Below are 19,295 nucleotides of genomic sequence, written 5' to 3' on the forward strand. Positions count from 1 at the left end.
TTTTTTCCCTTGTACACTTTTGGCTTCTTTGTCAAAAATCAGGTGTTAATAGGTGTGTTGATCAGTATCAGGGTCTTCAATTCAAGTCCATTGATCCACATATGTTTTTATGCCAATACAAAACTGATTTTATTTTTGTAGCTCCATAGTAGATCTTGAAGTCAGGAATGCTGATGCACAGGATTGTTTTGGCTATCCTGGGATTTTGTTTTTCCATATGAAGTTGAGTATTGTTCTTGTGAGGTCTGTGAAGAACTGTGTTGGGATTTTGATGGGGATTGTATTAAATCTGTAGATTGCTTTTAGTAAGACTGCCATTTTTACTGTTAATCCTACCTTTCCAATAACATGGGAGATCGTCCCATTTTCTGGTATCTTCTTCAATTTCTTTGAATGAAACTAGAAAAAAATCATCCTATGTGATGTAATCCAGACCCAGAAAGATAAACACAGTATGTATTCACTCATAAGTGGTTATTAGATGTAAAGAAAAGGATAACCATGCTACAATCCATAATCCCAGAGAAGCTAGGTAAAAAGAGGAACCCTAAGAGGGACATATATGCAGGACTCCAGGAAGGAAAATAGTTAAGATATCTTGAGTAAACTGGGAGTGGGTGGGTAGAAGGGAGCTGATGGGGGGGTGAGGACATGAGGGATGAAGAAGACCGAGTTAGGGGAAGAATGGTGGGGGTGGGGGAGAGAACAATGAAAGAGATATCTTGATAGAGATAGCCATTATGGAGTTAGGGAGAAATCTGATGTTATAGAAATTCTCAGGAATTCTCAAGGATAACCCCAGCTAAAACTCCTAGGGATAGTGGAGAGGGTATCTGAAAGGGCCTTCCCCTTTAATCAGATTAATGGCTATCCTAATTGTTATCATAGCACCTACATCTAGTCTCTGATGGAAGGAGATACAATGACCCACAGCCAAGCACTGGGCTGAGCTCCTGTAGTTCAGTTGAAGAGACGGAGGAGGAATCATATGAACAAGAGGTATCAAGAACACGATGGAAGAAAAACAAAGAGACAACTGACCCAAGCTAGTGAGAGTTCACAGACTATGGGCTGACAGCCAGAAAGCCTGTATAGGGCCAAACTAGACCCGCTGAATATGGGTGATGATTATGTAGTTTGATCTGTTCGGGGCGGCTGGCAGTGACACCAGGACCTATGCCAGGTGCATGATCTGGCTTTTGGGAGCCCATTTCCTGTGGAGGGATACCTTGCTCATCCTAAATATGGGGGCGTTAAGACTTGGCCCTGACTCAAGTTGGTATGCCAGACTTTATTGACTCACCAAGGAAGGTCTTACCCCCTCTGAGGGACAGACGGGGAATGGGAAGGAAGGAGATGGGGGGGGGCAGGAGAGTGGGAGAAAGGGGAAGTAGGGTTGATATGTAAAATAAAAAGTAATTTTTTAATAAAAAAGGAAAAAAAAAATAAAAGGAAGTAGAACAAAAATCCCTGAAGCCTTTAGAAGAATGCTCAGCATTTTGAAGAAAGCCTGAGGAGAGTGGATAAGGCATAGGTGTTTCTAGGCAGAGAATCAGCAGAGGAAGATATTCTGAAATAAGGGAGATTATAAGGTGAAATAAATGGTCGTCTTACAAATAATACATAGAATTCAAACAGGATGAAGGTAAACAAGGTTCATTGGGCTTGTCTAATAAGGTAGCTTTACTGAGTCAAGTGAGAGGAGAATGGTAGGGCTCCTAGGGCAGAAGTCATGTGATAGCAGGCAAATAAAACTTTAGAATATTCACAAGTCTTCCAAGATCTCAGACAATGATGAGCAAACAGAGATCAGATAAGAGATCATGGAGGCATATGGCTTGGTAATTTAGTTATCTAGTCATTTAAGTTAGGCAATTTCAACACAAAGGCACGAAGAATGATCTTATCGACTACATAGAGAGAGGTACATCTAAGGAAAGATGTGTTTTTGAAGAGTTTGCAGTATAAATAAGGCAATAAGGTAAAACCTTTATGCGAATAATCATGAAGAAACATTGATGTGTGAATATATCAACATAATATAAATAAAAAGCAATGGGAAAATGATCAATAATTTTTATAGTCAGTGAAATTTATAGAAAGACTGTTCAGGGACGTTATGGTAGTTCCCCAAAATACTGTTGTCTATATATCTATGAAAAACTTTTTATTATGAGCTAATGCATACCAATTGTAATTCTTAAATATATCTTCAAACAAGAGCACAGGGAGTACTCCTACTATAATGTAGATGGTAGTTTTGAATGGAGATAGTTAATTCTGTTAATTATGCTTGATCATGCCCCCTCAATCAATCCTTATGAGTCAGATCACTGGGCTTTTATGGGGCAGATTATAGTTGTTTTTCCTAGTTATGTTAATGTGAACTCATCGCTGGAAACATTTAAGAATCTCAGGTTTTGTTTTATTAATAGCTGTTATATACGTGTGTAAGGATACAGAGACAGAGACTCACATTGGAGCACCGGACTGAAATCTCAAGGTCCAAATCAGGAGCAGAAGGAGAGAGAGCACTAGCAAGGAACTCAGGACCGCGAGGGGTGCACCCACACACTGAGGCAATGGGGATGTTCTATCGGGAACCCACTAAGGCCAGCAGGCCTGGGTCTGAAAAAGCCTGGGATAAAACCGGACTTGCTGAACATAGCGGACAATGAGGACTACTGAGAACTCAAGAACAATGGCAATGGGTTTTTGATCCTACTGCACGTACTGGCTTTGTGGGAGCCTAGGCAGTTTGGATGCTCACCTTACTAGACCTGGATGGAGGTGGGTGGTTCTTGGACTTCCCACACATCAGGGAACCCTGATTGCTCTTCGAGCTGATGAGAGAGGGGAACTTGATCGGGGGAGGGGGAGGGAAATGGGAGGCGGTGGCTGGGAGGAGGCAGAAGTATTTAATAAATAAATAGATAAATTAAAAAAATACGTGTGTAATAGCTAATTATTTTAAAAGTATATCTGACTTTAATAGCAAGTACCTAAATATTGTAGTGTGTTTTGAATTTAGAACACACACACACTCACACATATACATATTTATGCATGTGTGTGTATACATAAGTGTGCTGGGAACAACCATAGGGTCTTGCACATGCCAGCCAAGTACTGTACCACCAAGCTACATCCATTGCTCAATAGTGAATGACACCATATTTTCAGGCTAAAATTCTATCTTTAACAAGTACTGTATATACACACACACACACATATTTACTAGATTCTGATCTCTTATCTGTTTTTGAAAACAGTAACACAGAATACAAAATCTACTCATGTAGTTTACAGCTTGCATAATATGGTTGTAGTTGCTAACGGAGTTCATTTGTATTGGAACACCTAGAACATATGAGACACCATACTCAATGCTTTCTGTAAAGTGCCTCACTATTCCAAGAGAATTTGCATTAGTTCTGTCACATATTTTATAGGCCTTATGAGAAGAATACCCTTTGTTTTGGATTTCCTTTTCAAAACTATGTATATGGAAGAACCAGAGTAATGGCTCAACAATTTAGAACCATTGAGCCTGGCAATGGTGGCACATGGTTTTAATCACAGCAGAGGCAGAGACAAGCAGAGAAGTCTGTGGGTTCCAGGCCAGCCTGGACTACAAAGCGGGTTTCAGAACAGGCAGGACTGCTATACAGAGAAATCATGTTTAAAAAAAAAAGCATGAAGCAAAAAAAAGAAAAAAAAAAGAGAATTTCTGCTCTTCCAGGGTACCTGAGTTTAGTTCCCAGAACCCATATTGGACAACTCACAGTCACCTGTAACTCCAGCTCTAGGACATCTAGGTCTCTCTTTTAATCTTTTATGGGCACCCCCACATGGGTAAAAATAAAGTTGTTTAATAAATATAATATCATATTTTTAAAAGCCATATGTAAAGAGAACAATTTAGGAAACTGCAAGAAACATCTTCCTCTAAATTGAAGAACAAGGTTGCTTGTTCTCCTTTTTGGAGCAGTGGTTGGAAAAAAAGAGAATGTAGTTAGCTGTATAGCAAAGAGCTGGAATTCCTATGACCCATTGTAAAAGATAAGTGTTTCGTAAGCTTGAGATTCTTCCACTGTAGGTAATGTATTGCTTACAATGATCCCCTCCATGTTATCATATGGAATATAGGCTTTTTTTGAGTCACCAACCAAATACTGGTGCTCTGCATTGCCACTACTAATTTACTGTTTATGAATTATTACCTGGAAGTCTCATGTCTTCTATAAGTATTCATGAACCCGGCAGACTGACTTGTTAGTTGAAAAATCCATCAAAATGTCAGACCTTACATTTCTGACGTTTGGAAGTATAATAACCCTATAAACCCAGTTGCTTTTACTATTCTCATTTTTTATATACCAAAACCTGAGACGTAGTCACCTGGCCAAAGACCCATTGTTAGGACACAATAGAAGAAAGATTTGAACCCAAATATCTGGTTCTAAAAGCAAATTTCTCAAGTACAGTTCATTTCATTGCCTAGAGTTAACTTCACATATTCCCTAACTGTACCATAAACCTTTTAGTTCTAGAAATAAGTGGATAATTCTGAATTGGAGATTAACAGTAGCATGCCAAAGGCTGGATATTTATGTCACTGGGAGATCAAAGCACTTGAGAAATTACTTGCTGTTCATACTTCCAACACATCCTTATTTATTTACATCATCTGTGAAATACAAAATTATCTGTTTGACAAAGCATCTTAGAAAAAGCAAAAATCTCTAAACTCTTCACAGCTTGACAAACTAAAAGTATTTAACAGAATGAAAACACAAAGGGGATTTTTCTCAAATGACCTTGTATTTCTCCCAAAATCTTTTACCGCATAAATACTTTTTATTCTTACATTAGACTTTTATTTATGTTTCAATGTATATAACAAATACCTATCATTTTAATGATTATGTAGGACTTTTTTTATTGAATGACATCAATAAATTTGTTAATTTGCTTTCATTTGGAGTTTCACTGCATTTATATTTCATGCTTGTACTTTTGTGTAGTTAGAATTTGTATTAGTCTTAAAGTTGACTGTGCACTAAGTTCAAATATATTTCCAAGACCTGGAGAGATGACTCAGTGGTTAAAAGCACTTGATATTCTTGCAAAGAACTCAGGTTCAGTTCCTAATACCCACGTGGGAGTTCACAACTGACAGTAACTCTGGTTCCATGGGATCTGATACTGTCTTCTAATATTCACAGGCACCAGGCATGCATGTGCTACACAGACATGCATGCACACGATCAAAACACTCACCCACATTCATAAAATAAAGTAGATAAATATAAAATAATTAAAGATATTTTCAGCAAAGCCTTCTTTGACTAATAAATTATGAAGAGTGAAAAGTCAGCAAAGGCTCTCAAAATTTGCTACTTGTTTTATGTTTGGAGAAGAACAGTCTCCTCTAACAACTGTAATTGACTTGTAGTTATATATATATATATATATATATATATATATATATATCTTAATAAATTTGCATTTTTAGTTTTTATAATTTTTATATTTGTACATAAGCATTTTGCCTGTGTGTGTGTGTGTGTGTGTGTGTGTGTGTGTGTGTGTGTACTATGTGAAACCCTGGTGCCAATGGAGGTCAGAGGAGAGTATTGCGTCCCTTGGAACTGGAGTTATATAAGGTTGTGACTGGCCATGTCAATGCTGGAATTGAACCTGGGTCCTCCAAAAATAGTGGGTACTTCTTAACTGAAGAGTCATCTATCCTGTTCCAATTTACGTTTTTAAAATGTCAAGAAGTTTTTGTGTGTGCGCGTGTGTGTTTTAGTTTGTTAATCACTAGATATTTCTGGAATTCGCAAAGAAAATATTTTTAAAGGAAATAAGACTATGAAAGGACCTATTTAAAAAGAGTTTAGCTATATCTTAAGTCATTTTACTAATGCTTCTATTTAAAAAGAGTTTAGCTATATCCTAAGTCATTTTGCTAACACTTCTATTTTTAGGTATACATTTTTTTCTAATTCTTTAGATTCTTGACACTTGGTTAACCCACACATTACACAAAATCATATATACTTAAATAATACTTTAGATTTTGTAATATAAACAAGTTCTATAATGTGAGTTATAATTGGTATTTTGGTTTTTTTCATGATAGCTCAAGACTTGCCTTTTCCCCAGAGAATCTAAGTTTAATCAACATTCCTTCTTAGAACTGCCTTTGAAAGAAAAAACAAGCAAAAAATACAATTTAAGCTAGCTGCAATTACACTTTTGTTTAGAAAACTGTGATGTTTATTCAAAAACTTGCAACAGATTAACACATGTTAGTCAAATTATTCTTAATACATTATCTACAAGAATCTACTTCTTATTCTCTCAGCTTACGAAGTTCGCATGGCTAACCACAAATTAGTTTGGCTGTTAAGCAATGTTAGCAACAATTTCTGAGAGTAGTAATCAAGAGATCTTGGTCCTAGATAGATATGCTTAACAGAGCTATATTTTGAAACCGTTTTCTTGTTTGCATTTTATTCCTTTTAGATGATACTTACCTTGCCTTCTCATTTTCCCACATACCGGTAGAATAAACTGTCATAAAAGATGTGGAAATACAGTCAGCTATTCTGTTTCATGTGTTCTACATTCATGGATCCAAATAGCCATGACTGGAAGATTCATAAAAATAAATTGCATTTGTACTGAACTTGTGCTGACTTCTTGTCAGTATTCCCTAGATAATATAGTATAGATATTATTTACATATTTATATAGCATCCACATTTCATTAGTTAAAAGTCATTTAGAAATGATTTAAAGTATCCTAGAGAATGTGTATAGGGTACAGGCAAATGTAAGGTCATCTTATATTAAAAATAAGCTTGAACATCTGAAAGGTTTTGCTTTAGAGGTGTGTTGTAGCATCCTGGAACAATTCCTTTATGGTTACTGAGAATAACTCTACCTGCAAAGATTACAGATGCAAGTAAGTGTAAGCCATCACTGTGAAGGCCCTTTCGTTACATTAATTCAGAATGTGTTTTTTTGTCCCCCTTGGGAAGTGAATGGGGGGAGAGAAAAAATTTGTGATCCTTATTCTTGCAAACTAGTCAGTCTGCCTCCTCAACTTGCATAGCGCTAATTGTTCCTAATGAAAGAAAAGTAACATTTTTAGGCCCCACTTGCGGGAAAATTTTTAAATAGAACTGGCCCGAGGGCAATTTTCAAAATAAAATCTAAATAATGCAAGATTGTTAGCAGGAACTGTGCCAGGGCTGGATTATATGACTAATAAAAATCAACTGGAATCTCAGACATTCAGGGAGCCTTGATCACACTTCTACTAGGTCAGCCATGGTGACAAGAGCACTCAAATTCAGCCTTGTCTTTGAGTTCGAGGGACCTTGGGTATCACCAACAACTTCATCTTAGGGCCTGTTCATGGGTTAACAAGCAATTTGTCAGCCTCAATTGGCATGCAAGTGACAAGAGCCAGAGGGAGTCCATCCAGGGCCCTGGACTAAGGTTTTTTGTGTGTTAAGGGTTAGGGAGGATTGAACCCTCTCCTCCTGCAACTCATCAGCCACCTTCAGGGTGAGTCCCCTGCCCTTACAGTCACCCCAAGTTAATACAAGTACTGCTGGCAGGGCCTAAATCATTTAATCTTTGGAGAATGAACAGATGAGAGCATCTCTTGTGCCTGAAAAACTTTGCCTGGAGGTCTGGGTTTTATTAGAGGAAACATTTGTCTAAGAAGCCCCCAGAAAATTTAGTGGACTATCATTAACCCTTTGACCTCCAAAGTTATGACCTTTGTCTTGTAGCTAGTATTTTATGGTACCTGGAAGTTTTTTTGTTTTTCATCCATTTTCCTTTTTGTATCTAATTCAGTGTATCTTTTTGATCCTTTCAAACTTTCCTGGTCCTCTGGTATTAGATTTGTTCCCCAAATTACCACGTTCCGAAGATTTCCTGTCAAGTAGCAGTCCTCACCTTGTGGCCTACCTCATCCCACTGCAAATATAGTAGTGATTGCTTGTGATAGTTATATACTATCATTGTTATTATTTATTGGTGATATAGATAGCAATGTAAGCTATACTAAAATTCTGGTTTTGTAGTTAAAATATATTGAATACCTAATATTTAACAAATAATATGCTGGGTATTTTAGATATTTTATTTGACACTATTGTCTGGAAAGGGCATGCATTATTACATTTCTACTTTAAAAATGTAAACAAACTTTTAAGTTTTAATTGAAAATCTTTTGAGAATTTAATATGGAAAATATTTTTTACATCATTCTTAGCCCTCATTATCTTTTAACTCTACCTATGTACCACACATTTCTACTTCCTCTCATATTCATGAACTCTTCTTTAATTTTCCTCTTTGTCTTTGTCTGTCTGTCTGTCTTTCACACACACTCACACCCCACACATACATATGCATATGCCTGCTGATTGTATTTACTGTTGGTTGTACGCACCATTTTTAGGACTGACCACCTGGGATTTGATAATCCACATGGGAGCTCATCCCAGGGAAAAACTAAATCTCTTTCTCTTGGCAGCCATTAATTTCCTATAGACAGGGACTTGAGAGGTTTCCCACACCCAAGTTAATATATCACCTGGTGTCTCATTTCGGTGAGCATATTTTTGAGATTTTGTGGGTATAACTTTCCTGTCAAATAAGGAAGACTTGGTCTCCTAGCAGACATCCTTGTCCTCTGGCCCTTACAATCTTCCTGCTCCTTCTTCAAAAATGTTCCCTGGACCTTAGATTTAGGGGTTATGTTGTTGGTATATCACTTGGAGTTGAGTACTCCCCAGTCAGCTGAGCTCCCCATTTTGACTTAATGGTTTCTGTCTGCTATAAATATAAATGTTTGATCACATTTATTTGTAAACCTAATGTGTACAGCCATCTGCTTTCCTGTGTTTTGTTTGTTTGGGATGTTGTAAAATTTCAATGAATGACCACTAAACAGTAGGCATAGCACCAGCCATTTGAGGCCCTCTTCAAAATTGTGGTTGGCACGTTAATTCTATCTGATATAGAATTATACAATTACTTCACTTTGAAGAGCTACACTTGACACTTTGTATTTCTAGCAGTGAGTTAATGTTACTTTAGATGTGGTCCTGAAATATCCTCCAGAAAGAAAGACTAAACACTTCTGCCACAATTTGCAGTTGCCCTTCTCAGCCTTGTCAAGTTGCTTCTGATCTCTTCTCTTATACATTGCCATTTACCTCTGTGTGATTGACATTTTCTGGTCTGCATAGTGAAGCATCATGTATACAAATAGGCAAAGATAAAATATTTATTCATTTGTTTGAAATTAACCAAATTAGTCAAATAGATTTTTACCTTTGTGTTTCTATTCTCATTTATGTATGTATCTGTGTATGTGGTGTGAGTGTGGGCACATAAACATTTTTGCATGTGTATGTGTGTTTATGTGGGTATGCAGGAAGCATATGTAAATGTGGAGATGTCAGGTTGATGCCAGGACTTACCCTTGTTTGTTCAATTATGCGGTCCCTATACCCAACTTTCAGGAAAGCAAAACTTTCAACCCTAGATATCCTCACATAATAACTTCATCAATTCACGTGATTTGTAAAGTGGCCAGATGACAAATTTCAGTGTTTAAATCCCTCTAATGTCATAGTGCTGGTGGGCAGGATTAATTCCATTTAGACACACTCTACTAGATAAGATGCTTTCTTTTTGTTTATTTATTTTAAATATTATTAATTATTTATTTTCTTTTTATTGTAATTGATTGTAAATATACCTGAAATTAAAATGTAGTTTTATCACTCTCCCCTTTCCTGTTCCTCATTCTAGCCCCCTATGTCTCTTTCCTACAGTTCCTCCTATTTCCTCCCTCCCTCTCAAACTGATAGTTTCTTTTTCTTTGATTATTATCATTATATCCATATAGATGCACAAATATATAAATCCAATCTTCTGGATCTACTTTTGTTGTTCGTGTGCATATGGTTTCAGGGCTGGATTCTTTTGTATTGGGTAACTTATTAGGCATTCATCCCTAGGAAAAGCTATTTCTCCCTTTCTTAGTCTAATTAGTTTAATAGTCTAATGACTATTAATTTACTATAGAGCTTTGTCTAGGGGTAGGATGTCCTACCATTAGCATATTTCAACAAACACTTTATACAACTATGTATGTTTTTAGGATGAATTTCTTGTAGGAAGACTTCCCCTGAACATGGGAAGCACCAATTCATGGAATTATGTTCAGGGGTTAGTTCTCCTAGGTGATTGTAGATCCTGTCAAGGCAACAGTTATAGTCAACTATTCAAAGAAGTAAGGGGTCTTTCTTTCTCCTGAGACCTCCAAATGTAGGAGTCCATATTGTTACTTCAGAGAACTGTGGTCACCACTAATTGACTCTTGGGCATGTAAAACAGTTCATATTGTGATAAGTAATGATGATCTCAAACTCAACTAGAAATACATATTTCCGTTAATTTAGTGATTCTACCCTTGGGACAGAAGGTATAATGTTGTGTATAGAAGTATATTCACCACAATCTTTTTTTATGATAATAAAAATGGAAGCAAAAGAAATTCTACATATGTTAATAGGTATCCTTTGTGTGTCAATCTTGATTCCTATATGTATCTTAGAGAATGAAATGTTACGGGTAGAAAGCACTGTTAAGTTCAACAATCTCCCAGAGAACTGTCAAACATAGCTGAAGTGTAGAAATGGCTATAACCACAGTTCTGGCAAAATTCCCACAGATTTCTTTTCAAAGTTTCAAGGGAGCAATATGGATTGCTAGGAGAGAAGTCTGACAATGTTACAGATTCCTAGATTGCTACATCTTACCTTCACAGCTCTGTATCTATCTCATAATCAGGAATATTCTCCATACCGTTTTTGCTCCACACCATTCTGTTGGTTGAAGAAGAAAGTTGCTGTGTATTGTTTTGATGGTGTTTCTCATTTTTAGGCAATGCCCTAAATGGAAAAGTCAATACTCTTGAAATGTATAGAGTACAGAAGTTGTAAACAGCCAGTAAAGTCATTTTCTTATTTTTCTCTTCCTACAGAAACTCCACATACTGCATGAAGGTGTCAATGTCCTTGACTGTTGCCGAGAATGAATCAGGCCTCTGTTACAATAGCAGGATCCGCTACTTAGAGAAATCTGAAATTACTAAAAGAAAGGAGATCTCCTGCCCAGATATGGAAGATTTTAAGAAGTCCGACCAGGAACCTGATGTTGTATGGTACAAGGTAATTCAGCATGGTGTCAAATAAACATTTTTAAAAGACTTAATTAATAGCAGCCTTGGGAATGGGCATTTTATTACCAGTTTCTGGTATTAAACAGCTTGCTGAGAAGACTCAACAGATTTACAGCAAAAAAAAAAAAAACTTAGAGGTGTGACTCCTATATGCCACTGATTTTTGTGGATTTCCATCAGCAAATGTCAGAAGCTATCCCAATTTCCCCAACTGTTAAGAAATAAAATTACCACCTCAGCAAAGAAGAAGGGTAAATATTTAGACAAAATGTACAACAAATTAGTTTATTGATATAGGTATCTTGTGTACCATGAAGAAGAAAAGTAGTAATAACACCTATGAAGGATAACCATTGTTACCATGATGAACAGTGTGAGCTACTGCAGTGGAGGCAGAAGTGACAAGTGGGCTTTTGTTCTATTCATGTGAACACCAGAGGAGGATTAACCAGGCATAAGCTATGTTCAGAGGTTCAATGGAAGGACATTGTATGTGGAGAGTATTTACTGAGGTAGAGGCAATATTGAGGGAATCAACAGGAGAGGAAGCTGTTGATTGTTACTCCTGAGGAGCTGTCACTGGAACCCAGCAAGAATGAAGGTGTTCTTCCAAGATTAATAGCTAGAGAAGAACATATGAAGATGATAGACAAGAAAAAAGGAGGCTAGAATAAGTAACATAGTCTCTCTTAACACCTGCCTGCATTTCTGAAGTTAGTTGACTCCTACTTCCATTAGAACACAGGACAAAAGCAATAGGTAGAATCAGGCCTTCAGGTGCACTGGGCCTAGACTATAGCACAAAGGGCAGGCATAGTAGGGAAGCAGAGAATAATTACACAGTTCTGTCATTGAATTCTTGCTAAAATCCTGGATGATACTTATAGCCCTGAAACATTTTCTTTTCCTTCCTTTCTTTCTTTTTTTCTTTCATCCTTCCTTTCTTCATTCCTTGTCTTTTCCTTTCTTACTTTCTTTCATCTTCTGTCTTTCTTTTTTTGGGGGGGGGGGATTTTAGAGACTGTGTGTCTCTGTATAGTCATAGCTGTCCTGGAAATAGTTCTATAGACCAGGCTGCCCTTGAACTCACAGTGATCTGCCTGCCTCTGCCATCTAAATGCTGGAATGAAAGGTGTACACCACCACTGCCCAGATGCAAACATTTTCTTGACCACAGAAGTTGCTACTCTATACAGATTTTTATATGATAGTTACAAGTGATCAAGTACATTTTTTCATAGGTGATGTGCACATTATTAGACCAAATTGCAAGAGTTGAATTTGGTGGTTTCTGCCGGATTGTGTGATCCTACTCTTCCTGTGGATCCCTATACCTGAATATTTAAAGCTGCTAGGACATTTTACCTTTGGAAACATTTTTTTTTGTTTTTACACCTGGAAGAACTCACCAGCACATACTAAGAGTATGTACTCAACTATGACTTTCATTCTTTCTTTTTTCTTAGCAGAGACAGTTATTACAAATAACATTTATTCCTTCAGGCAGACTATAAATAATTTAATGGGACCTTTCATGCTATCATCAACCTCCTTTGTATATCTTAAGTAATTCTTATATGCCATTCCCTGTAATTAGCTTGTTCTCTATCTTATCTCATCTAAATCTCAGTATAACTTTTGTGTGGTGAGAATTTTATTTATTAAAGAGAAAACAGGAGCTTGGATAGATGTAACACTGCTAAATTTACAGCGCTCTGTGTTCAAGGCACTATGACTTGAGAGACCATTTTCTTGATTACTATGCTTTTCTACGATGATTCAGTCTTGATCATAGACACTTCTATAAGATGCATGCATGATGGGTACAGACCAGACATTTGCCCCCCAAAATAACAAAAACTTTACTTCAATTTTATAGGAGGGAATGGGGGAGTCCACCTACCCCAGACTGAGCAGCTGGAGTAAAATCAAGCTTAGCAGGCTCCCTGTACAGTAATTCCTTCTACCTCATCTTCTTATCTTCTGCTAGCTCACTCCTTCCCCTTTCCTTAGGACTTTCACACCTCCAGCCACTTAGTCCTTGGGAAGTAATACTCCTCCCTCCCCTCGCCAAATGGATCAATAAATCAAGAACAAAAGGACTTCTAAGCTCTGCCTGAGTATAATGTCTAAAATTTAGTTTATTAATTTAAATTTATTTTAATTGATCAAAAAGTATAAAATAGTGCATAACAGTTGCCTGTTAACGCTTATATAAATTTTGCAATGTTTATATTAATTTAAAGTATTCTGTCTCCTCAAACATTCATCATTTGTTTGTGGCAAGAGCATTTAAAGTCCTCTCTTTAAGTTATTTTTAAATGTTCAATACCTTGTTGATTATAGTAAAATAACTGTAAAATAATAGTAGAGCACAAGTTATTGATCCTGTATAAATGGAATTCATGCAGTTACCCCAAATTTTCCCCTTTACTGTGAGTTCTCCTCACAACTTCTATGAGATAAACTTTTTGCTTTCCACATGTGAGTGAGATAATTTGTTACATTTCTTCCTGGGCCTGACTTACTTCAGTTAATCTAGCAATTTCTAGTTCTAGCCATGTTGACACACATGATGGGATTTGCAACCTTTTCATGGTTAGCATTACACCGTATCTGTATACCACATTGTCTTTATTACCAGTATCCCCTCCCTGACTTTTGCCTTCAGTACAATTTACCCTTTTCCTTTGTGATACTAAATGCTTGTTCTCCATATTAGCTCAATTCTTAGAACTACAATTTAAATATTTTAAACCCATTTTGTAGAATAAGGGACTAGAGAAGCAGAACAGAAAAGCAACATAGTAGTGTGTGAGTGTTACTTTCATCTGGAATTTGATAATAAAGAACTTCTGAGATTTCAAGTGTGTGGTTGACCATTGATTCTCTTATGAAGTTTCAAGCAAATCCCAGAAGATGTTTTGAGGTGTTAAAAAAAGTGGTTTATTCTTGAAGTTAATTATTTCAGTACCATACTCTGCCCTCTTTTCAGGTCTCTGAATTTCATACCTAGCAACATAGGAAGGTACTTGTCTCTGGCTACAGAATCACTATATAAAGTGAAGGATTTATTTGTATAGAGTTTATTCTGTAGTAGGAGCGGCAGGTTACGTTCCTGCTGCCCAGCCGTCTGGCTAGCTTATGCCCCGAAATAACACCATACAAATTGTATTCATTTAAATACTGCCTGGCCCATTAGTTATAACCTCTTATTGACTAGCTCTTACATATTGATCTAACCCATTTTTAATATCCGTATTGCCACTTGAATGTGGCTTACCGGGACGAGTCTAACGGGCATCCATCTCGGAGAGGAGAATCATGGCGACTGACTGACTCGGCTTCTTTCTCCCAGCATTCTGTCTGTCTACTCCGCCTACCTATTTTTCTGTCTTATTAAAGGGACAAGGCAGTTTCTTTATTTTTATTCCCAGACAAATCCTAATCTTGGTATATCTAATGTCTTCTTTCTAGTGTTTTGCAGTGAGAACATATTTTTTTCACTATTATCTTTGTAGCTATTTTTTCAAATATGCAATCTTAAATCTGGTTTCCATTCTGTTCACCACTATTTTCTTAACCTTCTCTCTGATACTATTACTCTCACTTTCTCTTATGAGTTTCCAAGACTCTGTGCAATATGTTGGTGGTGGCCTCTGGTGGCTATCATCTTCTTCCAGTCCATAATCACAGGATCAAAGCTTAGCTGGCAGCACTGTTCATAAATGTTTATAAAGATGAATGAGTAAGGGAATTCCTCCTATACATATAATGCAAGGTATAAAAGTAAGTAGCTTACTTGACTCCTCTCTGAATCTCATTGGTCAATGGAAGGAGGAGATGAGAAGGGGATACACTTTAGAAATTCTGCCTGATATTCCATGAATGAAGGCTAGATGCTTGGGTAGAGCATTGAATGGCTTTTATTACCATTTAGAAATAAGAGGCAAAGTATCTTCCTTATTGAACTAAGGATAACACTCAATACCCCTCTCATTCACTGAGAACAATTTTCCACAAAAGTATCAAGTCTCATTACTTGGTACTTTTACTTCAAATTTTTACTTTAATTTTTATTAGAGTATATTACTTATACATGATTGGTTCCATTATAACATTTTCACACATATATAGAATACATTTTTGCTCTCCCCTACCATTATCCTCTTTTGACCCATTCCTTACCATTCCTTTACTTTCCTTAGAAAGTCCTATATTTAATTTATTCAGTTTCTAAATGAAAAGGTTCTCTAGCTTTTCTAGAAAACTAACAGTGCAAACACAAAATATACTTTGACATTTGATATTCTTCTAGTTTAAGTAGTTGCCTCAATTCGTGGCCCAATTTTAAGGAGGTAAAGGATAGCAGTTTGAATTTTCTTGTTTCTGTTATGTCTATGTGATTATGAATTGTAGTAATATGAGCGGCGGGGCTGCATCCCCAGCACCCAGGCAGCCTGGCTAGCTTATGTTCCGAAATAACAACACACAAACTGTATTCATTTAAACACTGCTTGGCCCTTTAGCTCTAGCCCTTGCAGGCTAATTCTCACATCCCGATCAACCCATCTCTAATAATCTGTGAGCACCGGTCTTACCGGGAAAGGTTCAGCATGTCTAATCTGGCGGCTTGCTTCATCATGTGCGTCTGCCCGGGAGAGCGGAGCATGGCATCTCTCTGAGGCGTCTGCTCCAGAGAGGAGAGCTGTGGAGTCTGAGCTCACTTCCTCTTCCTCCCAGCGTTCTGTTCTGTTTACTCCTCCCACCTATCTTCTAACCAATGAGAGCCAAGCAGTTTCTTTTTATTTAACCAATGACCTTCCTCCATCAATGAATTTTTGCCATTAGTTGTAATTGATACTGAGAATAAATGAATTAATACTTGTTAATGTATTCATTCAAAGAATCATTGGTTCAATGCTTACATTCTGGGTACCAATCTAAGCAAGACAGTATTCTAGGAGCTGGGATAGGTGTAGTGACCAAAGTAAACACATTTCCCCATTTCCCTAAAGGTAATATGTAAATAAATGGGCTCTCCCCATTTCCCTAAAGGTAATATGTAAATAAATGGGCTCTTCTCAACTTTCTAGAGAGTGTCTGCTTCAATTAAAACATGTAAAAATAGCTTCTAGTTGTGAGTAATAGCATCTTTGTATTGAGTAAAGGGAAATACAATGTTTTTCACCAAAAGTAAAACTTTAAACTAAAGATTACTTAACAGCTTCTCAACATACTATAGACAACAGTCTTTTTAAAAATTTATTTGCTTTTTAAAAATCTGTCTTTTCTCAATTTACATACTAATCCCAGTTCCCACTCCCTCCCCTTCTCCCGTTTCCTCTACCTTCTCCCCCATCCCACCCTCCCATACACTACTCAGAAACGGTAAGTCTTCCCATAGAGAGTCAACAAAGCCTAACACAATGCTTTGAGGTATTTTAGGACCAAGGCCCTCCCCACTATATCTAGACTGAGAAACATATCCCTCCAGAGAGAATGGGTTCCAAAAAGCCAGAACAAGCCATAGGGATAAATCCTGGTCTCACTGCCATTGGCCCCAGCCATACAACTGTCAGCCACATTCAAAGGGACTATTTGGTCCTATGCTGGTTCCCTCACTGCCAGGCCAGAGTTGGTGGGCTCCCATTAGCTCAGATAAGCTGTTTTAGTGGGTGTCCCCATCATGGTCTTGACCTCTTTGTTGTATTCTCACACCTCCCACTCTTTGACTGGACTTTGGGAGCTCAGTCTGGTGTCCGCTGACAGCACAGTGTTTTATATGTATAGTACACTAAGAAAGTGACAATATGGTAGGGAGAAGAGAGATGATGACCTGACTAGAGTATTTTAGCTGTTCCAGGCCCCTTTGACTGATTTAGGGCTGAAAACCAGAAGATTGACACATTTATACAACATTAGCTCCAGCAAAGCACCCCACAGTACTGTGGCTCATTGGTTTTTGAATTCTTGTTCACTTTTTTATAATAATAGCGGAGTAACTCAACTATGGTTGTTCTGTCAATTCAAGGTGTCAAGGGGTGGAACTGTGTCTCCTATATTTGAACTCCACAAGCTAGTTAAAAAATATGAAGCTACTTATTGTTGGTAGCTATCTGACTTTATAAAGAGAAAAGATGTGATATAACTTATAGAGGGTCATTAAGCTAACAGGTGGCCAACTGGATTCCAATCCTGAACTTATAATCAACAGTAAATATTCTCATAGCATTGTATTGATTGCTCTACAGAATAGCTGTTCTACACCTATGCACACTTGCATCAGTAATTCAACCAGAGTTTCTATCACAAGTATTGTTCCAGAAACAAATCCTACCATGCTTCTTCAAGATTCTGTAGTGATCATGATTGTCCAAGGAGATGGAAATGAAACAGAATGACAACTTTTTGTTGTTCTTCTTCAAAATGAAAGTAGAACCAAATAGCAAGAATTATATTATAGGGACCTTACAGCTTTTCAATACAACTTTTTATATATGAGGAAGCTGAGAACAAAAGATTAAATGACTTGCTTAAATGTGATGAAAATCTATTTTTATCTTTTCCAAGTATTTCACAAAGCTCAATGAGCAGTGGAAAGGAGTAAATGTGTGTGCATACCAATATGTTCGTGCTGGTCACCTCTGATCTAAGATGTTGGCATTTGAAATTCTACAAATATGAAGTATTTTGAACAATGATAATAAAAGTGGAAATTCCATACAATTAATCTCTGTTTCATGTATGAAGTCAATAAATACTATATAAAATTATCTTTATACTGTGCATAAGTGAATTTTGTACTTTGGTGTGTCTTATAATATTTGGTTAGTAATATAATATACCACCTTCCAAAACAAACTGAGTATAATAAGCATTTATGGTAAAGGTTTTACATTTTTCTGGTTAATAATCTTTGTCTATTGTTCATTGTAATTGTAGATTCTAGAAACTAAAAGTTTGATATATTTGTTTTGATGCAGTACTTGTCTTTGGTTTTGCAAAAAGTGTCTTCAAAATAAGACCTAGTTATAACATTACTTTAGCCATAATCATGTATTATTTTAAGTTGTTTTATTTTTATTTTCTTAGATTTATTAAATTTCTAAAAAAAATGTCAATCAAAATTACCACTCCCTCCTCTCCTCCCATTCCCTCCACACACCCTTCCACCCCACCCCCATCTAGTCCTAAGAGAGGGTAAGGCATTTTGCTTTGTGGAAGTCCAACACCCTCCCTACTACATCTAGGCTGAGCAAGGTATAAATCCAAAGAGAATAGGATCCCAAAAAGACAGTGCATGCAGTAGAGATGAATTATGGTGCCACTGCCAGTGGCCCCTCAGTCTGCTCCAGACATAATACATTCAGAGGGACTAGTTTGGCCCTATGTTTGTTCCTTCCCAGTCCAGCTGGAGTTGGTGAGCTTTGATTAGCCCAGGCAAACTGTTTCAGTGGATGAACCCTTCATGGTCTTGACCTCTTTGCTCATATTCTCATTCCTTCCACTCTTCAACTTGAATTAGGGAGCTCAGTCCAGTGCTCCAATGTGGTTCTCTGCCTCTGTTTCCATCTGTTTTTGGACAGAGGTTCTATGGTGATATTTAAGATAATCATGAGTCTGACTACAGGGCAAGCCCAGTTCAGGCACCCTCTACTTTATTGCTTAGGGTCTTAGCTGAGGTCATCCTTGTGGATTTCTGGGAATTTTTCTAGAGTCAGGTTTCTTGCTAACCCCATAATGGCTCCTTCAATCAATGCGTTCCTTGCTCTCATATCTGTCCTTCCTCCAATACAACTATCCTATTTCCTCAAGTTCTCCTCAACCCTCCCCTTTTCCCCTCTCTCTTCCCCTTTTACTCTTCCTTCTAACCCCTGCCCCCAAACTCCCTTAAGTTGTTTTATTTTTTTTCCATTTTTTTTATTGAGAAAAGGAGAAAAAAAACAAGTTTCCACCTCCTCCCAGCCTCCCATTTCCCTCCCCCTCCTCCCACCCTTCTCCCCCT

At 37.2% G+C, this 19,295-nt stretch overlaps 1 protein-coding gene across 1 annotated transcript in view; it reads left to right on the forward strand.

The window, feature by feature from the left end:
• LOC121437110 (X-linked interleukin-1 receptor accessory protein-like 2) overlaps positions 1–19,295 on the forward strand; it is a 573,807-nt gene that overhangs the window by 42,692 nt on the left and 511,820 nt on the right. Inside the window, exon 3 of the mRNA XM_041636947.1 lies at positions 11,090–11,276. Within this exon, the coding sequence (XP_041492881.1) occupies positions 11,090–11,276 (187 nt within the window). The remainder of the gene's footprint in view (positions 1–11,089; positions 11,277–19,295) is intronic.

Source organism: Microtus oregoni, unplaced genomic scaffold, assembly GCF_018167655.1.
Source record: "Microtus oregoni isolate MIOR12 unplaced genomic scaffold, Mior012 000050F_ref0000143, whole genome shotgun sequence".
NCBI lineage: Eukaryota > Metazoa > Chordata > Mammalia > Rodentia > Cricetidae > Microtus > Microtus oregoni.